This window comes from Bison bison, unplaced genomic scaffold (genome assembly GCF_000754665.1).
Source record: "Bison bison bison isolate TAMUID 2011002044 unplaced genomic scaffold, Bison_UMD1.0 scf7180017864041, whole genome shotgun sequence".
Classification (NCBI taxonomy): domain Eukaryota; kingdom Metazoa; phylum Chordata; class Mammalia; order Artiodactyla; family Bovidae; genus Bison; species Bison bison.
This window is the reverse complement of record NW_011494613.1, coordinates 3,237,795-3,262,914: the sequence shown is the minus strand read 5'-3', so window position 1 is coordinate 3,262,914 and position 25,120 is coordinate 3,237,795. Positions and strand designations below refer to the sequence as shown.

The 25,120-nt window shown below is 35.9% G+C and overlaps 1 protein-coding gene across 3 annotated transcripts in view; it reads right to left on the bottom strand.

Annotated features, from left to right (window-relative positions):
• The window catches only part of MIPOL1 (mirror-image polydactyly 1), a 333,558-nt gene that overhangs the window by 182,258 nt on the left and 126,180 nt on the right, over positions 1–25,120 (bottom strand). For all 3 annotated transcript variants that reach the window (XM_010835319.1, XM_010835320.1, XM_010835321.1), the window contains 2 exons: positions 13,657–13,690; positions 13,227–13,397 (listed from right to left, as the gene is read on the bottom strand). In XM_010835319.1, the coding sequence (XP_010833621.1) occupies positions 13,227–13,397; positions 13,657–13,690 (205 nt within the window). The remainder of the gene's footprint in view (positions 1–13,226; positions 13,398–13,656; positions 13,691–25,120) is intronic.

Sequence of the window (25,120 nt, the reverse complement as noted above, 5' to 3'; positions counted from 1 at the left end):
TGAACATGTAACTATAACTAGCATTCTCCAAAGGAAAGCAGTAAATTACTTGTGGTCTGATTTAGTGACTGCCATTTAGCAAACACTTTGTAAATTTAGGCACTTTCTAGTTTTTCAACAGAGTCCATCATTTCACCTATTTTTATTTATTTATCTGGCTGTACCACATGGCTTGCCAGATCTTAGTTCCCTGGCCAGGGATCAAACCCATGCCCCATGCGTAGAAGCACAACGTCTCAAACACTGGGCCAGGGAATTCTCTATTTCACCTATTTTTAAAAAAATATTTGTACATTTTTTATACTGTTTTCATTTTATACATATTCAGAACTTTCCTGGTGGCACAGTGGATAAGAATCCACCTGCCAATGCAGTAGATGTGGGTTCGACCCCTGGCCCGGAAAGATTTCACGTGCCGTGGGGCAACTAAGTCCATAGACCACAACCTCTGAGTCTGCACTCTAGAGCCCATGAGCTGGCTACTGAAGCCTGTATGCCCTAGAGCACATTCTTCACAAGAGAAGACACTGCAACGACAAGCCCACACACACACCACACTGAAGAGTAGTCCCTGCTCACCACAACTAGAGACTGCTAAGTAGCTTCAGTCGTGTCCGACTCTGTATGACCCCACAGACAGCAGCCCATCAGGCTCTACCGTCCCTGGGATTTTCCAGGCAAGAACACTGGAGTGGGTTGCCATTTCCTTCTCCAATGCATGAAAGTGAAAAGTGAAAGTGAAGTTGCTCAGTCGTGTCCGACTCTCAGTGACCCCATGGACTGCAGCCCACCAGGCTCCTCCATCCATGGGATTTTCCAGGCAAGAGTACTGGAGTGGGGTGCCATTGCCTTCTCCAACAACTAGAGAAAGCCCATGCAAAGCAAGGAAAACCCAGTGCAGCCAAAAATTAATTAATTAATTAAAAATAATATATATATGCAAACCCATGAACATCATCCAAACCATTTGACAGGAATCAAGAGCAATTTCAGTAGAAAAGTAAGTCAACACTGTATTTAGCTCCCTCAAGTCACCTAAAACTTGCATTCTCTCCTGCCTTAATTCTTTCTCTTACCTACCTTTCCTGCACTTTTGATGCTGGGGACTTTGGAAGTACTTTTCATTGCCAAAATACTTCCATACATTCTTAAGCTTAATCCCTTTATTTCCTCAGCTTGATAAAAAAAAAAAAAAAAAAAACTAGTCACTTCCAGTGACATCTTCATCTGCACCCTCTCTAGTAGAGCCTACTCTATGTTCAAATACTGTAATGTCAGACAGGAAAAAAGACCATGTAATTTTCCTGGTTCCCAACTGTTATTTCCAGTCCACTAATCCTTCACTAAACAACCCTTTCACTTTTGAAGTTTCTGTTATCCATTCAAAGTGTGTGGTCCATGGGCTAGTAGTGGTCCGAAACTGACACTGCCATGAAGCTGGTACTAAAATTCAGAAGGAACTAAATTCAGAAGGTACTAAAATTTTACAGGAATTTCACAGAGCAACTTTCATGGCTTTGAACTCATTAAAAGAATGTTTGCTTGAATTCTGCATGTCTATATATTTTTTATTTCATCTTTTGATAAGTCATTTTTATTGTATGTTAAAAAAGTAGTGGTCCATAACACATTGGAAAAGTATTTTTTTAAAAACTAGTTTTCACCACAGACAGTTTGAGAAGCAATGATTTGGATGACTTGCTTCATATCTGTAACACTGTGATGTGAAAACCAAGGTTATTTTCCCACATTAAAAAACATTTTTGCTTGCCAATATTCTAGAAAGAAGCAAGAATCACCCACACAACACTCTAGCTTTACAATTTCTTGACTCATTTATTCCAATAAAATTTACCTTCAAACAATATCCTCAGCCAGCATCTTGTTTTTAGTCCTCCTTAATCCTTAACTCTGAAATTCTACTCTTGGATCACAACCTTTCATTTTCCTACCTTCTTACTAAAACTACTCTTTACTCTTCTTACCAGAATACACACTTTGTCTGGATGTGGACTTGCCTTCTCTGAATGCAACGCTTCTGCAAAAACAGCAACCCATGAACTTATAGAAGGCCTCACATGAGATTCCACACAGCACTGTTCTTATGAAGGAATTCACTTCATAGCACATGAAACGTGGTACTGGGCTCATGTTCCTGAAAACTGATCTTACCAAGTTCCACAACATCATGAAGCAGCTGACTTGATACAACAGTGAAAACAGAATTTTGAAGACTTAAATATAGTGCCAGGTACCTGGCAATATCTTTTGGAGCTAGGATAAGGTTCTCTGTGACAATGTTTATGTTCCAAATCATAGTCCAACATATGGTACTTTTTCATTCACAGTCAATATTCATGGGTCTAGGAATCAAGGGGTTGATATGGGAATGGCTTTATTATTACCCAGGGTGATCCAATAGCAAGATTTTTGCTTCCCATCTTGGCAAACTGAGATTCTGCTAATCCACGGGTGGTAGTTTCAAAGGGGGAGAAAAATTCTACTTAGTGATCTAACAAAAATCCCATTATGCTGGAAGTTGAAACTGTTACCTGGCCATGTAGAGGTCCTCATGCCTCTCAATCAATATGTAAGGAAGGAGGTAAATGTACAGGCTACGGAAACTAATTCTGACTACCTTGGGGAAGCAGAGTTGCTATTATACATTGAGGGTAAGGAGGAATATATCCAGAATACAGGAGACCACTCACAACATCTCTCACAGACATCTTATTCATCACATCCACCAATACCCTTAAAAATGAAGGTGAAATAAAAATATATGGAGATAAATAAGAATGGAACTAAAGAAGAGCAGATGTATATTAGAGAAGAGAAAGAGAGAAAGAAAGGAAAAATGAAGGAACAAATGAAAGAAGTGAGAAAAGGAGAAAGGGCAGGGAGGGAAGGAAGAAAAGAAGAAAGGAGGTGTGGAAAGAAGAATGGAAGGAAAGAAAGAAGGGCTAAAAGATGTCATTTGGGTAAAGAAAAATAACAAATAAGGAAAATTCATTCCAACATGAACAAATAGGGAATACTGAAAATCAATAATGGACAGACATAGAGTTTATTTTTAATTCTCATAATTTCTTTTAAAAACAATTTATTTCAATCAAAATAAATAAAAATGTCAATACATTAAGAAGGGTGATAGTAAATGAAATTTTACTCTTTTAAGATTCTTCAATTTAAACCATGTAATACACTATTAATATCAAGAAGATTGTGAGAAATACCATGGATTAAAAAAAAACCTAAAAATTGTTAAGATGTCAATCTCCCTCCATTTCAATGATCTACTAATTCAACACAATCTAATTATAATCCCACCAGGCTTTTCATAGAAGCTGAAAATCTGGTTTTAATATTTATAGAAAAATACAAAGAATCTATAACAACAAAAACAATCTTAAAAAAAGAACAAAGTTGGAGGACAAGCAATGCCTGACATCACTGATTTACAGCAATCAGTGTAGTGTGCCACTGGCATAAGCATAGGAAAACATCATTAAAATAGAATAGTATGTTCATAAACAGGTACAAGGCAAAGAATTCGCCTGCCAATGCAGGAGATGCAAGAGACACGGGCTCAGTTCCTCGTCGGGAAGATCTGACAGAGGTAGAAATGACAACCCACTCCAGTATTCTTGCCTGGGAAATCCCATGAAAAGAGGAGTCTGGCGGGCTACAGTTCATGGAGTCACAAAGAGCTGGACACGTCTTAGCAATGGAGCACGCATGGATGGCCAATTAATTTTCAAAACACGTCATTAAAGCCATTCAACGGGGTAAAAAACACCTTTTCAACAAACAGTGCTGGAACAACTGAATATTAACCTGTTTAGAAAACGATCCTGAATCTAATATCATACACAATAGTTAACTCAAAGTAAATCACAGATAAGAAGTAAAAACTAAAATAATAAAGCTTGTAGAGGAAAACAGGACAATATCTTTGTAATTTGGGGTGAGGACACATTTCCTAGACAAGGTACATTAAAATATTGCTATACCATCATATATGAATGCATATATATGGAATATAGCCCATGGGGTTGCAAAGAGACATGACTAAGCAACAGAACAACAACACATGGGATCTAGAAAAATTGTACAGATGAATCTATTTGCAGGGTAGGAAGGAGAGGGTGGGAAGGACGGAGGACACTACCCTGTGTAAAACAGCTAGTGGCAAGCTACTGTATAACACAGGGAACTCGGCTAGGTGCTCTGCGATGACCTAAAGGGGGTGGAAAGGCGGGTGGGTTGAGAGGGAGCACCGAGAGGGAGGTGGCATATGTATACATAAGGCTGATTCACGATGTTGTACCGTAGAGACTAACACAACAATGTAAAGCAATTCTATTCCAACAAAAAATATGATATCTCAGATTTCATCAAAATTTAAAACTTGGTCCATCAAAGTAACAGAATTAAGAAAATGAGCAATCAAGAGAAGACTAGGAATAAATATTTTTACTATATATATCAAATAACTGACTTTATATAGAATATACAAATCAATAAAAAAGTCAAATAAAAGATAGGTAAAAGACTTGAACACATGTTCAAAAAGGTAAGTATATAAATGCAATAAGCACATGAAAAACTGCTATTAGTCACTAAGAAATATGTAGTAGAACCACAATGATATACATATTATTGCACAACTAATAAAAGTTATAATTAAAAATACTGACAATTGTTGGTGAGTCCATAAATTGCTGCTGAGACTGTAAAATGATAGAGCAACTTCAGTGAGCAATTTGTGATCCCACAATTTCATTTTTAGATTTGTAACCAAGAGAATGAAAACTTACGTCCACAAAAAGGCTTATACAAGAATTCTCATAGTAGCTTTAATGATAATGAACAAAAACGGGACAAATCCAACTTTCCTGTTCCATCAACAGGAAAATGAATAAGAAATGCAAGATTATACACAATGGAATACTTATCAATAAAAAGGAAAGAAGTACTTGGTAGAAAGAGCAATATGAATGAATATAAATATTGTGCTGCCAATTGTGTAATTGTTTAATCTACTTGCACGAAGTTCTAGAATATGCAAAATAAATCTATGGTTAAAAACAGAAAAGTCTGTAGGGTGATACTTCGGGATCTTATGTTCCCCAAAGTGGTTTCCCTCAATGGTTTTGGGGTCCATGGATGGTCTGCACCTGAATTAATCATTACATTTTCCAATTCTATCTTTGCTTAGACATATCAGCTGGAATTATTCAGAAACAATGGTCCCCGGCCCTCAGTCATCTTTTTAAAAAATAATTAATTAATTTTGAAAAAACAAAAACAAAACAGAAAAGTCATTTGGGTGGGGCAGATGTGATTGGTAGGGAAGGGAAATAAATGAGGGGACTTTCCTGGGATATGGAAATGTTCCTATCTTCAGAGGGATGTGGTCATGTGGGTGAAAATATTTGTCACAACTTGTCAAATTGCTGATTTAATACTTAACGTATTTCATTTGTGTGTAAATTGCATTTGAAATAAAAATTGTAAATAAAAAGTAAATATATTAATAGCAAAAAACATTCCATTTTCAAGGATATCTAAACCAAAATAACACTCATGAAGATCTAGTAATATATTTATGACTTACAGACATATTTATTGAAAAAGTTTCCAGATGAATTATAACTTAGAAATATATTTCATTATATATTCTAACCTACTAATAAAGACTATGATAATTTTTTACTGCAACAGGTTAAATAATGTTAACAAGGAGTTAATATATAACTTCAGAATTTTTTTCTAGTTACAGGCTACTATTACTACTACTACTAAGTCACTTCAGTCGTGTCCGACTCTGTGCGACCTCATAGACGGCAGCCCATCAGGCTCCCCCATCCCTGGGATTCTCCAGGCAAGAACACTGGAGTGGGTTGCCATTTCCTTCTCCAACGCATGAAAGCGAAAAGTGAAAGGGAAGTCACTCAGTCGTGTCCGACTCTCCGCGACCCCATGGACTGCAGCCCACCAGGCTCCTCCATCCATGGGACTTTCCAGGCAAGAGCACTGGAGTGGGGTGCCATTGCCTTCTCCGACAGGCTACTAGTAACAGCAAAAACCATTATCCCCTGAATCATTGCAAGTATCAACATTAGATATTTAAATTAATTCTAGGAGGTGATTTGAGAATCTGATCTTTTGTGATCCCAGAGCTTAGTATTATGATAGATGAGTCAAGTAGCAATTAATCAAACAAACCTGTAGGTAAATGTACAGGCACAGCCACAGAGTCATTTTCAACAGTGAAGGCCTTGATGTTGAGAAAGAAAGTTTTATTTTAAAAAGTGCCCTAATACTTTGGACTAAAGACTTACATTTTATAGTGAATGATACATTCAGGTATCTTTATGTTACTCCTGCACTACTTGTGTAAACAAGTCAAATAATTTTACTACATATTTGGTTGCATGTTCCTGTGTTTTTGAAAATAAAATTTAGCAGAAATATAATTAACCAAAATGCTAACTGAAAATTTTCCTTATGAAATCAGAGATGTAATGAAGAAACAAAATCACAGCAGTTTGAATTTTTGTGCCCAAATGGCAGTTTATGAAACTATAAAGTAGTTTTCCAAGATTACTACAAAATATGGGATTTTTAAAAATCATAAATTTATAACTTACACAAAAAATGTCACAAAGTCTTTAGAATAAAGATGCTTTCATGCTAAAACTTTATAATACAGGCTCCTCAAAACTTCTGCTAATTATCAAATGTGTTCATGGCTTAAATTCACACTCCCTTCAATCTTGCCTAACACTGCTTTTTCTGGAAAATAAGGATAGGTTTACTATTACACTAAAGAACAATGTATCAGAGAAAATGGTACTGCATACTTAACATGGCCTATTCTATTTTAAAAAGTATTAGTTGCAAAGCTGGTGAAGACTAATTTTTAAGGAAATAATTTCAGTTTTTGATATTTTAAGATGGTAAAATTACATGTGGACCTTTAGGAATGATATGCTGAAATGCAGTTTTAACAGAATGACCCATAGGAATTAGCACAGAAAAAGAATAATAGAAATTCTAGATCTACTTCAAAAAAGATGAAGAAAATCTTAAAGAAAAAAAAAAAATCAGTCCTCAACAGCAAGAGGCAAGCTTAGAAAAATATGTATTTTCTACCCAACAAGCTATATTGTGATCTCAAGCATATAACTTTCTAGAGAAAGTAAAACTAATTAATGATGTAAAAATACCAGATTGGTGATTGCTACTGGAGAACAGCAAGGCCATGGGTTAACTGAACAGAGAACGGGGGGAATTTCTGGAGTGATAACTAATGATATGCTGTGCTGAAGAATTCAGAGGACAAAGTACCAATGCCTCTGCCTTCACCTGAAATTCATAAAGTGAGTGAGGTGAACTGATGGATAGAGGAAAGGATGGATAATGCAGAGATAATATAACAAACCAAGCTTCAGTGGGTCTTGATATACGCAGAACTCCTGGAACCAGTCCCCTGTAAATACCCTCAGGATGACTGGAGTTGTCCCAGTTTGTGTGTAAAAATAAACTTTAGCAAATCTCCTTGAAGAGCAAACCCAGATTCCTGGCCAGTGATGTGACCATCAAAGGTAATGTTCCACATGAGCAGAGGAAAGCATAACCAAGTTTCCAGATTTCCCCATTGTTAAGTGTTGCTTTCACTTTGTAGCCCTTGTAATTCACATAATAACTAGCACCTAATAAATGCAAAATAATGATCTGTTAAATTATTAGAAGTTTGCCAAAAAACTCATACTTGAAAAGAAAATAAATCATAACATTTAGAGTTTCATTTTTCAAGAAAAGTAGGAGACATGTTTAACATTGTTATTGTGACTAAAAATTTTTATTAATTTTTTCCCCTGTCAGTTTGTTAATTTGCTTTCCTGTCTGTCATACAATTATTTGTCTGTGCATTTTTTCCAGTTCATCTTGCTGAAATTTATTGTTGATATTTGATCTGTTCTAATAACTTCCTTTCTTCTTATTACAACATTTTTACAACTTTTTGAAACTATAAATAACTTTGGACAAGTACAGATAAGCAAGAAGGGAAACAGTCATGCACAGATCCTTTGTCTTATTTTCAATGCATATCAAATATACTACTTGATAACCTGATTTTTCACTTTGATTTTATATTTTGTCAGATATTTGTATATTTTTCTAAATGTTTATATTAAGATTTATTGAACTCATGCTGTTTGGGGAGGTAGTTATGTTTTTTCTCTTCTTTTCATACCAGGAGCATTTTTGTAGGTAAATTTTTATGTACATCCATGTTTATTTCCTTAGGGAAAATTCTCAGAAGTAGAAATACTAAATCAAAGAGTATAAACATTTTAAATAAATATAGATTTTTGTACTGCCTTCATAGAAAAATTGTACACAGAAATGTTGAGATTTCATCCAAGGGGAATTTGGATGAATAAAATACTCAGGAACTTAGACTTTATTTTCTAGGCAGTTGGGTCTCCTGAAATTTTTTTTAGTTTTCTGGTAATAAAGAAAGTACGTTCTTGAACAAGATTTCTGGACAGCACTGCATAAAGCAAATTATATACTATAAGTCCAAGGCTGAGGAAATAGTTGGGATCCTATTGTAATAATTCAGGCAAGAGATAATGAGGGTCTAAACAAGAAAAATGATAGAGGAATAGATATGAAAGCTAAACTTGCATTTAAAAAAAAAACAGTTTAAATCATGTATGACTTATAGGAAAGAACACACATCTTAAGTAAAAATTTGGTGGATATTGATCCCATTTTATAGTACAGAAGCAGCACTCCAGAGGGTTCCTCCATGCCTCTTCCTAATCAGAATTCCTTTCCAAGAGTAGTCATTACTCTCACTTCTAACACTGTTTAACTTCTAACACCTATGTCATTTTGCATGTTTTAAACTGGATATAAAAGGAATCATGCTATGTACTCTTTATCTTAACCTATAACCAATAGAGTTACAAAGCAACAGATCACCTGTATTTGTGGTAAACTGTTCAGCTGTCTTCTTAGAATTTTCTTCACTGTAATCCTGTACTGTAATCCTGTACTGGATTCACATCTTCCTCTTAACTAGTTTATTTTTCATTTTGCTAGAGCTTCAGTTCAGTTCAGTTCAGTCACTTAGTCGTGTCCAACTTTTTGTGACCCCATGAATCCCAGCACGCCAGGCCTCCCTGTCCCTCACCAACTCCCAGAGTTCACTCAAACTCACGTCCATCGAGTCAGTGATGCCATCCAGCCATCTCATCCTCTGTCGTCCCCTTTTCCTCCTGCCCCCCAATCCCTCCCAGCATCAGAGTCTTTTCCAACAAGTCAACTCTTCGCATGAGGTGCCAAAGTACTGGAGTTTCATCTTTAGCATCATTCCTTCCAAAGAAATCCCAGGGCTGATCTCCTTCAGAATGGACTGGTTAGTGCATGGTATATCAACAGCTTGCAAGCTATAGAGAAGGAGGAACCTGACTAGTGAAATGTTTAGCTGCATTTCTTTAATTACCCTGATATTTACTCCGTGGTCCTCCCTGCTTTTTATATTTGTCAACTGTGGACCTGAAAGATCTCAGGATCTATAGTTTTCATTACAGCATTTGACAGAAGTAAGTAACTATCAAAAAGAGATAAATTATATTTTGGGTAAAAGAGGCACATAAATGTTTTAAAAATATTTTCAACAACAAACACAATAAAGAAAAGTACACAGATGAAAAAGGGTTACTACTGAATTTAGGGATTTGGAATGACTCTTTTCCAGAAAATAGTGATGAGTTAAGATTCTCTGCATGGTGTTCAGGTAATAGAAATTTATGATCACTCATTCAGCCTTGATAGGCCAAGATGGAAAATTAACAACTAGAAGACGACAAAGGAAAAGGAAGCTCAGGGAAAGGACACGGAGACACTTCACCTGGGGAAAGAGAAAATAGTGCTAATTATGATGACATTTCTGTGGTATTCTTTCCAAAGACTCAAAATCTCATTCTAACCATAAGAAAAAGGTATAGTTTCAGCTTTAGTCCAAAGGCATGAAAACCAGGAAAGTCAATGATTTAAGATTCAGATGTTAATGTCATCCAGAAACACCCTCACAGACACAATCAGAAATAATGTCTAACCAAAAAGCTGGACACCCCATGGTCCAGTGAAGTTTTCACACAATTAGCATACTATTCCTTGGGGTTCTGGCTAAATTAGACTGGTTCTAGGATAGTTTTGATTTCCCAGGATATGCATAGATGGTTAGAGCCTCGCAGGAGAAGGCTTCAGGCCTCACTGATAGTTGTAGTCCATAGAATAATATCATATTTTCATTGATTGGAACTCAGCTGGTTCCCAGTGCAGTAGGTAAAGGGCCTAGCTTCTGAGCACTGAATAAGTAAGGCCTGGGAATGAAGACTGGAGTATGGACTTTTGCCAAAAGGGTTACGGGGGTTGGTATATAAAATATATCCAAAACACAAAAGCAAAGACCTTATAATAAAGACTTGGAATATAGCAGGGATAAAGAAAGAAAGTGGTCAGTTCTTTATATACATGGATGTTTTAGTTAACAAAATAAATGATTTCTAAAACATCCTAAGCTGGAGTTTATACCTGTAATTGTTGTAAGCTCATAAAAATAGTTTTGACTCTCTCTTTAACAATATAGGGCTTCCCTGGTGGTTCACATAGTAAAGAATCTGCCTGCAATGCAGAAGACCTGGGTTTGATCCCTGAGCTAGGAAGATCCCCTGGAGAAGGGAATGCTACCCAGTACTCTTGCCTGCGGAATTCCATGGACAGAGGGGCCTGGCAGGCTACAATCCATGGGGTCACAAAGAGTCAGACACAACTGAGCCACTAACACTTCACTTTTTTTAAAACAATATGCTGAATGATCCAAGATTGAATACAATTGGTAGGGTACAAAATGCTAAAAAAAAAAAAAAAAGTTGCTCATTTAAAAAGTTTAAATTGAACTTTTCCCAATTCTAATCTGAAGATAAATGATAAATGTCAGATTTCCACATTGAGATAGGATAGAATTGTTTGTGGCAGAACAGTGCTCCAGCCAAGAAAAAATAAAGCTAGATTAAAATTTAAAAATCATGTTTAAGACAGCAGAAGACTGCTACTGCAACAATGACTTGAGCAGCTAGAATTCTGAAGAGGGTTTAGCTGGAGACAGGTGATTGGAAGACTGGAAGTTGTTTTTTTCCTCCTAAGTTTTAAAGGCTCAAGGAATGGGCAAGAGGCTGAGAAATCAGGCTGTGACTACATAGAAGACTCTGGCTGGAGAACAGAGAAGTCATCTAAGCCTCTGGCATTTATGCAGGGCTGAAGTGACAAAATTAGAGATTTGAGACTTGTTTCCATCTCAGATCATTTGCTAAATCCCAAACCTGTACAGGGCTCGAAGTTAAAGAGCTAAGCCCTAAGCCCTGTGAAAAGAATACTGGCATTTCCAACAGTCTTAAAATGCTGAGAAGACAAACAACAGACTAGAGGATTCTCCAGGAGTAGGTCCCTAGTGAATACTCAGCTCTCAGTTTAGGAAGCCTCCCCAAAAGCACAGGGGTAAACCACAGGTAGACCAAGATGTGCCAAAACTCACCCAGCCTTCAAGGATATAGTAAAGAATGTCAGATACTGATAGAAATGAACTAACAGGAAATATTTTATGAAGTATAAAAGGCACAGCTGGTTAAGTGATAACCTTAAGCAAGCAAGAAAAGAGGTCCACTAGTGTGAAACAGAGCAGTTGTCCACTAACCGAAATGTGTAAGAAAGATACAAAGTAGAAAAGGCGGAGTATATGGGTGCCACATGCAGGTAGGCCAGTCACTGATATGATGGAGACAAGCAGAAATTTCTCTTTCTATTGGCGAGAAGAGGTTGGATAGTTGCGGGGACAGGAAGAAGATAAAAAAGAGTCCTCCAGAGGGGGAGAGTGAGTGGACTAGCAAAAGGCAAGAAGGTTATCAGGCAACACCAGGGGTCTACTTGAAGACAACTGTCATGAACAGTTGAGTCATCAAATGTGTGATAGACTCTTGCCATATAAAGCTTTGAAGGTATACAACAGGCAGAAAGTTAAATTTATAAAACTTAGGTTTTGTTAGGTGAGCAGGACAAAGGAAGAGGGTCAGGACAACTGAGGTTATCTTACATGCAAGTAGGAGCTACTTATGGTGACCCAAGGAATCTAAGCTAGATAAAGAGAGAAGAGAGGACATGAAGGGGTTAAAGGAAAGGAAAAGAGGTGATAAGATCACTATAATCAGGCGCCAGTAGAGTTGAAAATTTGCTAGAATTTTAGAATAGGCTGGAAAGATAGTAAGTGGATGCTTGAAATTGAGACTGATAATGACCAAGAATAAGGTATGATCATAGGGTGGATAGCAGAACAGGTAAAGAGCATCTGGAAGACTGGAGGAGAGAGATGCAGAAAGATGAGATGGCTATTGAAAGAATCATCCACATAGATATTTAAATCACCAAGAATTGTGACAGGAGTAAGCTAAATAAAGAGACAGTAAAATAGATCCTAGAATCTTTAAGAGATGAAGGAAGCTATATGGGAGTGTATATATGACTGCAACAGGAGTGTGTAATGGGTGGTACAATCTGATGCATGGGTCTCAAAGCTGGAGGTGTTTAGAGAGAAAAAAGGAAGAATGATTGAAACGCACTAATCGAACAAGCCTCCAAGGCCAGTGGCCCAACTGCTGGGGGAGGGAATACATTCACACTTGAGAGGACTGCAGTGGAAGCTGCATCCTCAGGGTGGTGATCAAGTTTCAGCTGGAGCAGGAAGGTGTAAGTAATGTTCAGAAAGGAATACCCTAATAATTTGATTCATTTATCCATGTTTACTAAAAGGCACTGAATTAGGCACTGGGAATAAAACAGTAATAAAGACATAATCTCAGCCCTCCCAAAACTGTGACTCAAGTAAGAAGTCTCATATAAAAGCGATTACTTTAAAGAATTGAACTAAATTTTTATAAAAAGCTAACAGTTTTATTAAGAAATGAGGATGCATATATTTGAAGAATGATATAACAAAATATGTGATTATCTTAATATAGCTAATCATTGTGGTATTAATTATAAGCTAAAAACTAATTTGAATTAAGAATAAGTGGGGGAAAGTCATTTTTTAATGTAAAGAAAGAGGGAAAAATGGTAGACAGCTTTTTATAGATACATGCAGGTACCTGAGACAAAGCAGCATCTCGTTCTTCAATCACTGCGTTCATTTCTTCTGCAGTTATTCTCTTTTTACATTCCTTGGTCTTGTAGATTCTATCCACAATTATAGCTCCATTCTTCTGAATAGCTACCCCTGTGTCTGCATTGTTTATTCTGTTCAGTAATTCCTGTAATGTCTACCAACACCATTATATGTTAGTCAGACATGAAGTTTTAATATATTTTATTTAATATAGGGTTTTAATTAATAGGCACATGTGAATTGTAAATTGACTGAGTGAAGTTATTGAATTTTCATATTGCAGCAAAGATGTACATTATTAGTGTGTCAATTCTTCTTTTTCCCACATCTTAGTTCTTGAAACCCACTCAATTGAACTTAAGCCTCTAAGATATAAGACTGACATCAAGAAATCTCCTCGGAGAATGGCTTACCATGTCATTTTCTTCAGGGTTAATATTTTCTAGCCTAGAAAAAAGGGACACAGAAAGCCTGATCAGTAGCATTTCCTTAGTGCAGCAAAATGAGTTCGCTTTTTAAATCTTTAGAACCTCAAGTAATTTCATTCGACTAGTCTTTAGAGTCAACCATGACACTGAACATATTAAAGTGCCACCTGCTCGACTCCATCTTTCAATAATGCTCCATATCTTCTGCACTGACTTCAGACTGTTAAGTTATTAATGTTTACTGCTATATATGACTACAAGGATCAATTGTTCATATGTGCTCAGATGAAGAAAGTTCCCCAGTGATAGAAGCACTCATTCTCATCATTATATTTATTTCTGGACTTTCAATTCTTACCAGAAACTGTATTTCCTCTCCTTTTTGGACATCATCACAAGTAAAACAAGGCAAGTATTTTTACTACAGAGTTTAACAATGTTCCCTCAAAAAGCAACAACAAATAATTACCACTAAATTTGACCTGACAATCTCCTGCTGCTACCTGTTTGGTAAAACAAATATGCTGTATAGAAATGCTGACCAAAACTGGGCCACATTTTTAGATGTCGAATATTATTTTCTCTTCTGCATAACATAGATAGAATTATTCAAATTAAGGGCAAAAAAGGTAAACTGGTTCCCGTCATAAATGCATTTTTGTCTTACAAGAGTCATAGTGCTGGGGGAGGATGGGATGGGAGGTAGGAGGGAAGCTCAAGAGGGAGGGGACATATGTATACCTATGTATACATATGTATACCATGTTGATGTATGGCAGAAAGTAACACAGTATTGTAAAAGCAATTATCCTCCAATTAAAAATAAATTTTAAAGAATGAAAAAAAAGAAAAGAGTCTTAGTGCTCACTGAAAAGTTTGCTGATGTTGGTAAACTGAAGAAATGCAGTAAAAGTAAAGAAAGAAGTTCTAAATCACATATTTAGAAAATATCTGTTACATAACTTAGGCAATAATTAAATTTGGCAGATTAAATGAAACTTTATCATGGATACCAGTGAAATTACTTAGATTTTAGAAATGATTTCAATTATTTAAAAACTGTACTAGGGAATTCCCTGGTGGTCTAGTGGTTAGGGCTTTCTGCTTCCACTGAAGGGGGCATGGGTTCAATCCCTGGTCGGGGAACTAAGATTAGACATGATGTGCAGTGCAACCAAAAACAAAAGGTAAAATAAAAACTGGACTAAAAATTTTAGATATCCAAATTTCTGTTTTGATTTTTTCCCCTTGATTTCTTTACTCCTATGATTTAACATTTACCGCCAAAAAAAAAAAAAAAAAAAGGATACTAGGAAAAAATAAAAGATACTTAATAAATTTATTACAAAATTGTTCCAAACTCCACAGTTCAAACTACTACATTCATAGAGAGGAAGTAAAGATGAACATATATAAAAAAACTATTTCTACCCATATTTAAATAGTATTTAAGTTAACAAGTAGGTGAAGCAATTTTGAATTATATGTATTTAATGTATTATATCTCAAACTGCTAATGTCCCCTTGGATTCACATTTCAATAAGGGTAAATACGTACTCTTTTATCTTTTTCTCCCAAAATCAATCCAAAGTTTTCAAATATTCTGCTTCATAGAAGCTTAGTTTATAAGAACTATGAAGATAATCACTTCTTTTACTCAATTAAAAAATACAGTGGAAAAGTATAAGATAAAATTCTTACACTTAAGATCATGTAAAAACATTTTAAAAACATGAGCAGCTTTAACCATCAGTTACTGGTTGGCTAAATATGATTTTTAGAAAGCCATAGGTGGTGAGAAATATTTACCTTAATATTGTTCTTTATAGATGAAATCAAACTAAGAGCTGATTAACGTCAGTTTCCAAAGAAGCTTAAATTTTTATAAATTTAACAATTTATTAAACTTGATCATTTAAAATGGGAAAAGACACGTGGAAATTAAGTGTTTAGATTTACAGATTACTGGAAACAAAAAAATTTATTTCTCAGTATTACACATCTCCCTTTTTTTGTTTTGTTTTAAAGAATTACATATGGACGAAAAGAAAACGGCAGTAGAGACAGGTTAACGAATTCCTATGTTCCAAATAATCAACACAATAAAAAGTGCGTGGAATTCCTGTGTAATATCTGTACATTTTTTTCAGGCACTGCAAAGTGAAGAATTATTACTTTAAGGAAAATCAAATTAAGAGTTTAAATGATTTAAATTAACAGTTTTCAACAGGAAAGGGTTAAGATAACTGTATCTAATCTCATATTAAATTCCCTGCTAACAACTAAAATTTAAGAAAAAATATTAAAATCAAATTTTCTTAGCAGATGTTATATACTGGATCCTCAGTATATGAATTCAGCATTCTGATTATAAATAACTTGTGTGGTTGTCTTTAAAACTCCATGACATACAGTGACTTATCACTTTCTGATAAATGAATCTGAACCATGTTTTAGTGAGTGAGTGTGTCAGGTCTGAAATGCAGGGGATAAGTGAGTGAGCCAAGTCAGCCACTTAGCATGTGAATCTCCATTTTGCTTTATTATGACCCTTTAAAACTGATATAAGTATAAAGATAAATGGTCACTAAGAGAAAAATAAAATGTGAAAAGAAAAACTTAAAAACTCTCGTACAAAACAACAACGAGGTATCACCTAATACCTGTTAGAATGGCTGTTATCAAAAGGACAAAACTATATTTGACACATTTTTCTGAGATGGATCATTCAATATCTACTTAAAGATTAAAAATCAACAAAAGTGGCTTCTAGAAGATTAAATATAGTTCTACGGTAAGTACATAATATACTGTATCACTAATGAAAACAAAAATTAAACAAACAACTTACCTTTAAAAAACTGAAGCAATTTGAAATAGTTATGTAAGACATTCAACTTTTTATGTAAAATGACTTTTTAGGCTTAAGATTTACTAGCAGCGTGTACAACATAAAAGTTTTATTTGCTTAATAAAGACAAAATAATAGTTGTCATATGAAATATATCTGACAAATTATACATTATATTTTAATAGGAAGTTTACAGTTAAACAAAAGAACCTCAACCTTCATAAACTCTAAATTATTCCTATAACAGTCTAATTAGAGAGTCATGATAATCAGTAAGAATATTGCTGAAGTAAATGTCCATGGGCTCAAGTTTCAATTGATTTCCTATACCATGCAAATTCTGACTGACAACCTTGCACTCTAAGTGAAAAGACTCATGCACGAAATGTCACATTTCTTGATTTATCCCTAAATCAGTCAATATAACATCTTTTCCTTCTGAACCTAGAGTCATTTACCTTGTTCAATGGGAAGAAGCAAAACTTTGACCCCAAATGATAAAACTAATTAATGATCAGCTTATCAGAAAATCCTAAAGTATTTGCTTTTTTCTCTAAGTCTTATTTTTTACACAGTGCCACCTTTAATATGGTATAAAAAAATATACCAATAATAACAGATTGAAAAAAGATATCATGATCTCAAAAGCTGGAATGTTCATATGCACGCATGTCTATATTGGCATGCTACAAAAGTCATTTTACCTTGAATCCTTTTTATTTTTTCCTAGTTTTGGATAGAAGCAAAAGAGACAAAAAAGCATTAAAAATTCAGGGAGTCAGGGAAAGCAGAGAGACAAGACAAACATTATACAGAAAGATGCAAAGTAGATCAGAAGTGAAAATATGGTTAAGAGAAAAGAGAAGGAAGGAATTTCCAGATTACAGGAATCAAGAAATGAGGAATTAAAAAAGAAATGTTGGAGAAGGAAATGGAAATGGCAACGCACTCCAGTATTCTTGCCTAGGAAATTCCATGGACAGAGGAGTCTGCCATGCTACAGTTCATGGGGTCACAAAGAGTCAGACACAACTGAGCAACAGAGCATATACGCTATTATGAGACCAAAGGAAAGAGAAAGTTCAAATTGAGAATAACTATCATATCTCAATGATATGGGATAAATTATATGGGATACTTTGCTACACAAAGTAGAGCACTATCTCTCAAATCAAGGAAAAAGGTCATTGTTTAGAGAAATAAAGATGTAAAACCCTTTTTAAAAAAGAGATGTAAAATAATTCATATATTTTCTTCTTATACACAATGCTTCTAAATATGCCTTTCAGTCAAGCAAAGCTCCGTTATAAATTGGTTCTATCTTAACAAAGATTTAGTCTAAAATGCACTATTGAGGTTCAGAGTTCATAGACCTCAGCTAACTAGAAAGGAACCTCCACAGCACCATAAAACTGTACTGACATGCTTTGTTGCTGCTGTTGTTCTTACTTCTTATGTATTTGTCCTGATCCCCTTACCTGAAACCCTAGAGTGTAATAAAGCAGGAGCTGTCTATAAACTTTTCCTAGGAACTAACAATTCTTTATCACTTGAAATTATTTTAAATATTTATGTAATTATTTACTTGATGCTGATCTCAACTGAGACCATAATGATGTGTTCCCAGCAACTAGCAGTGTACCTGACACTTAGCACATATTCAATAAGTATTTATTGAATGGATTAAGTAACTAAAAGAGAAGGCTTAGGATAGGACTGTTTTCCTTTACTCCCTTCCCCATTCTTCCCTCAATATGAACTCTACCTAGAACAAAATGAAAAAGGTTGTACCTCAAAGAAGCCTAATTTTCATGTATTGTAATAAAAACTATAACAAAACATATATACAAATGAAAATAGACAACGGAGGCTAAAAAATTTAAAGAAGGTTCAATTTAGATCCATCTTTTAAAGAGACAAAATGAACTGACTATCTCCTAGTCCATAAAGCAAGTCATATTTCCAAGGGAAAAAAAGAGATAGAATGAACAAAACTAAGAGACCAATCTAAGAGGAATTCTGAGGAAGAAGTTCTGGTTTGGATATGTGGGAGAGTGGTTATGCCACTGATTGGTAGAGGGAATTAAGGAGAATCAGGTTTTAAAAATAAATTAATAATTCCACTTTTGGATATGATGAGTTTGAGTTGCCTGAAGAGATCTGAGGTATCTACAACATGTGACTTACTATGACTCCTTAGGCAGGTAGGCGATCACTCTTAAGTTTGCTCACCTATAAAGCTTGAATATCACCTACCTCAATGAGTTGTGACACTACATAAAAAATTGATTTGTAATCTTTGTCAGGTAAATTTCATTTCAAAAAACACTCAAATCTATTTATAAGCAAAATTCATGATTAAAATTGGTGATCTCCTGGAGGAGGAAACAGCAACCCACTCCAGTATTCTTGCCTGGAAAATTTCACGAACAGAGGAGTCTGGTGGGCTACAGTCCCTGGGGTCGCTGAGTTGGACATGATCGAGCACACACAGCAGAGCACATATGTGTATGTATAACAGATTCATTCTGCTGTACACCTGAAACTAACACAACATTGTAAATCAACAATGCACAAATAAAAATGATATAAAAAACTGATGATCAATCTACATAAAAGATTTATGGTCATAAATTATATGTGAAGTGTAATACTGTGAATGGTTGATAAGCTGAAGCTAATAATACTTACAAATCCCTAAAGAAGAGTTCTAAAGGTATTAATAGCTGCATTATTGAAATAAGAAAAAAGGTATCTATTTGAAGAGTATGTTTAAACACATTCGGCCCCAACAACTGTTTTTGTAGATAAAATCAAACTGATTCTGCAAGGTATATGGAAAGGCAAATGTACCAGAATAGTCAAAATAATTCTATAGAAAAAGAGCAAGGTTTAGAAGGATGCCATCTGATTTCAAGATTTAGCAATCAAGAGTATGTGGTACTGGCAATGACAGTGACAGACTCACAGATCAATGGAACAGAAAAGAAAGTCCTGAAATTAACCCACATGAATACAGTCGATTGATTTTTGGCAAAGATGCAAAGGAAATTAGTGGAGAAATGATACCCTTTTCACAAATGGTGCTGGAATAAATAAATGTCCTGATGTATAACTATATGTACCATGTACCACCTTACACAAAAATCAATTAAAAATGAATTATAGACCTACAAGTAAAACATGAAATTTATAAATTCTAGAAGAAAACACAGGAGAAAATTTGGTGTGACCTAACATGTGGCACTGAGTTTTAGATTCAATACCAAAAGTACAAAACATAAAAGAAAAACCAATAAGTTGGATTTTATCAAAATTTAAACTTATATTCTGCTAAACACATTGTTGAGAGACCAAAAATATGGACTGCAAGAAAATATTTGAAAACCACCTATCTGATAAAGGACTCACATACAGAATGCATAAACAACACTTAAAATTAACAAAAGAAAACAATACAACTTCAAAAACTGGTCAAATATCTGAACAGACACTTTACCAAAGAAGATACACAGCTGGTAAATAAACATTTACCAGCTCAGTATCATCTGTTATTAGAGAATGGCTAAATGTCCAAAATAGGAAACCTAACCAAACAAAAAGGACAATTACAAATGCTGGCAAGGATGGTAAGCAATGAGAATTCTGATTCATTGCTGAGTGGGCACATCCCTTTCATAAAACATTTTATATGTTTTATAATGCTAGAAAGTAAGAAAATGTTCAAAAACCAAAAGGATAAGAACAAGCCAAAGGCATACAGGAATCACCTGAGAGAGTTTCCAATGTCAAAACTGGAACACCCCAAGAAACAGAATAACACAGAATTTGATTACAAGTCAAAGTATTAAATGAATGTCAATGAGTCCATACTGACATAACTAAACACATAAATGAGGGATAAAAATCTCCTATATTGAAGAATCACAAATAATTTATATAGATATTCTCCACTAAGAAAGGCAAACTCAATTAACCAGGACTTCCCTGGTGGTTCAGTGGTTAAGAATCTGCCTTCCAATGCAGGGCTGGATCCCTGGTCATGGCACTAAGACCCCACATGCTGCGGTGCAACTAAGCCCATGCACCACAACCAGAGACGCCTGCACGCCGCAACAAGACCCAGCACAACCAAAGAAACTTAACCTCCTAGCCCACACTCTCCAGCCCCACCACTGAGTACAGGCTGCACTTTAGTGATCTGCTTCAAAGAGTTTAAAAGAGGAATAAAGGTATAAAAGAGGATAAAAGAGGAATGTGGGTAACTTTGCAGTAAAGAAACACAGCAAGCACTACCTTGACTGGGAGACCAAAATTAACATCTCCGGCTGAAAGCCACGTTGACAGAATATAATCTTGAAATGATGTGATTAAACATGGCATTTCACTTCTGTACTATCTGTCCCATAAAACCATTACATCAGTCTAATCATGAGAAAAACTTCAGAAAAACTGAAATTGAGGAACATTCTATAAAATACCTGACCAGTACTCCAAAAAACTGTCACATCATCAAAAACAAGGAAAGTCTGAGAAAATGTCACAGATCAGAGTAGGCAATGGAGACACAGTAACTAAATGCCTATGGAATCCTAGATAGGATCATGGAAAATAAAAAGGACATTAGAGAAAGTAGTGAAATCTGAATAAAGTATGAAGTGAAGTGAAGTCGCTCAGTCGTATCTGACTCTTTGTGACCCCATGGACTGTAGCCTACCAAGCTTCTCCGTCCATGGGATTTTCCAGGCAAGGGTACTGGAGTGGGTTGCCATTTCCTTCTCGAGGGGCTCTTCCTGACCCAGGAATTGAACCCGGGTCTCCTGCATTGCAGGCAAACGCTTCACCCTCTGAGCCACCAGGGAAGCCGATATGGCCTATAGTAAATAGTTCTATAACAATGTTGATTTCTCTCCTGTGACATATATATCATAGTAATACAAAAGGTAGCAATAAAACAAACTGGGTGAGCTTTATATAAACTTTGCATTATCTTCACAACTTTTCTATAAATCTGAAAGTATTCTAAAATGAAAAGTTTATTATAAAAAAAGTCCAAGTAAAGACAGTGGCAATGGCACCCCACTCCAGTACTCTTGTCTGGAAAATCCCATGGATGGAGGAGCCTGGTGGGCTGCAGTCCATAAAGTCGCTCAGAGTCGGACATGACTGAGCAACTTCACTTTCACTTTTCATTTTCATGCATTGGAGAAGGAAATGGCAACCCACTCCAGTGTTCTTGCCTGGAGAATCCCAGGGACGGGGGAGCCTGGTGGGCTGCTGTCTATGAGGTCGCACAGAGTTGGACACGACTGAAGCGACTTAGCAGCAGCAAAGACAGTGGAGTGAAATCTGAACACAAATCCATCTACCCCATCACATACCACTTGAACAGAAGATAAAAATTAATCAAACTGTAGAGGAAGCAGGACATCATGTAGTAATTTTTTAAAGTAAGGACAAGGTGGAGGGTGGAAAAATGATTTTGAACTGGTTCAACTAACTTATCTTTTTACACATGAAAATAGGTATTGAGAAAAGACAGTGACCTTACCAAATCCTAGGAATTTTTCACTAATACCACACAGCTTAGAAATAACCTTAGAGACCAATGGGTTGAGTAGACAGCCCAAAGAAAAGTTAAGAAATCTTTCTGTATTACTAAGAATCTTTATAGATGAAGCAAAAATCACCAGGGCTGGCCATTTTGTTTGCCTGTTTCTTTTTACTACACTGGTGTAACAAATAAAAGCCCCAAAGTACTACTCCATGGAATCAGGATATTCACAAGAAGAGACAGAGTGGCCCCTCAGTGCAGCGCAAGACACCAAACAAAACTCCACAGCAGGGGACAGGATCTCAAACAAAATGTAGAAAGGTGGCCCAGAAGCAACACCTAGCCAAGAGTCAGAGGAGAAGGCAAACAGGTGTCAAATAATATGAAATATTTATCAAGGAAAATTCATTTGCACCATATCAAAACAGATAAAAGTTCTTGACGATTTAAGTATGAGCAAGATAAAAGAGAAATGACAAGTCAACTATGAATTTACCACAAACACATGACCAAGTATCATGCAGATGAGATAAAGATCACAATATAAAAGATAACACTGACCAAGAAGGAAGTTGACCCATTAATGGTTGGCATTCTAGAAAAGCATAAAAACATGAATTCAATAAAACAAATTTCAAAGAGAAGATGCCAAAACAAAAGAGCAGATGAAGAGGAAAACTGAAAACTAAAGGACAGACCTGAAACTGATATAATTTTAAAAAGAAAGAAAAGAAAGCCTGAGGAAACATTGAGAATAAATAAACAGACAAATATTTAATAAATGAAGTAGAAAGAACAGGCGATGGGATTGTAAAACTGGAAGTACTAACATATAGGAAAGGCTTGAGACTGTCACAATGAATGCACAGGAAAAAAACAGAAATTAAAATAATTATTGAATTCATAATAGATGAGAACCAAAGTGCCTATAATAATAACCAAAGTCTCTAAAATAGAAAACCACAAAGCTAATGCTGCTGCTGCTGCTAAGTCACTTCAGTCGTGTCCGACTCTGTGCGACCCCATAGACGGCAGCCCACCAGGCTCTGCCATCCCTGGGATTCTCCAGGCAAGAACACTGGAGTGGGTTGCCATTTCCTTCTCCAATGCATAAAAGTGAAAAGTGAAAGGGAAGTCACTCAGTCGTGTCTGACTTCGCGACCGCATGGACTGAAGCCTACCAGGCTCCTCTATCCATGGGATTTTCCAGGCAAGAGTACTGGAGTGGGTTGCCATTGCCTTCTCCAATAAAGCTAATACAATACTGTAAAATAATTAGCCTCCAATTAAAATAAATAAATTTATATTAAAAAATTTAAAAAAAAGAAAACCGAAAATAAAATAAAATTAAAAAATCTAAAATTTCCCTGAAATAAAGGAAGAATCAAATAATCTTAAGAAAAGGCATGCTGTGATTCTAAAAATATTATTACATAATAATCAACACAAACATCCTGATTAAGTTATTCTACTTCAAGAATAAAGGAAAATCCTTCTGGTATCCAGGCAGGAAAAAATAAACTACCTTTAAGTGAGGAAAAAAGGAATATGATTGACACTAGACTTCTTTTCAGACAAACTTGATGTCAGAAAAGTCAGTAACATTTTTTACAATGTTTAGAATGAAAAATACTTGAGCAAAGAATTTTATTCATAACCACTTTGAATATAAGGATTATAAACAGCCAGTCTGGAGCATATTAAAGTTTAGAATAAAGTATTTATAAACCCCTCCTTAAAAGACTATTTGAAAATGAAATCTGGTTACCCAGGAATTTCCCACAATAAAGAACTCAGGTGGTGGAGTTTCCTTGCTGTGGGTGGGGTTGTATCGGTCAAGGTTTCTTGGTTAGGGAAGTTTGTGTCGGTGTTCTGGTGGGTGGAGCTGGATTTCTTCTCTCTGGAGTGCAATGAAGTGTCTAGTAACGAGTTATGAGATGTCAATGGATTTGGAGTAACTTTGGGCAGCCTGTATATTGAAGCTCAGGGTTGTGTTCCTGTGTTGCTGGAGAATTTGCGTGGTATGCCTTGCTCTGGAACTTGTTGGCCTTTGGGTGGTGCTTGGTTTCAGTGCAGGTACGTTTGATGAGCTCCTATTGCTTAATGTTCCCTAGAGTCAGGTGTTCTATGACGTTCTCAGGATAAAAGCGAAAATAAACAAATGGGATCTAATTAAAATTAAAAGCTTCTGCACAACAAAAGAAACTATAAGCAAGGTGAAAAGACAGCCTTCAGAACGGGAGAAAATAATAGCAAATGAAGCAACTGATAAACAACTAATCTCAAAAATATACAAGCAACTCCTACACCTCAATTCCAGAAAAATAAATGACCCAATCAAAAAATGGGCCAAAGAACTAAATAGACATTTCTCCAAAGAAGACATACAGATGGCTAACAAACACATGAAAAGATGCTCAACACCACTCATTATCAGAGAAATGCAAATCAAAACCACAATGAGGTACCATTTCCTGCCAATGGCTACGATCCAAGTCTACAAGCAATAAATGCTGGAGAGGATGTGGAGTAAAGGGAACCCTCTTACACTGTTGGTGCGAATGCAAACTAGTACAGCCACTATGGAGAACAGTGTGGAGATTCCTTAAAAAACTGGAAGTAGAACTGCCATACGACCCAGCAATCCCACTGCTGGGCATACACACCGAGGAAACCAGAATTGAAAGAGACACGTGTATCCCAATGTTCATCGCAGCACTGTTTATAACAGCCAGGACATGGAAGCAACCTAGATGCCCATCAGCAGATGAATGGTACATATACAAATGGAGTATTACTCAGCCATTAAAAAGAATACATTTGCATCAGTTCTAATGAGGTGGATGAAACTGGAGCCTATTATACAGAGTGAAGTAAGCCAGAAAGAAAAACACCAATACAGCATGCTAACACATATATATGGAATTTAAAAAGATGGTAACAACAACCCTGTATGCGAGACAGCAAAAGAGACACAGATGTATAGAACTGTCTTTTGGACTCTGTGGAGTGGGGGGGGATGATTTGGGAGAATGGCATTAAA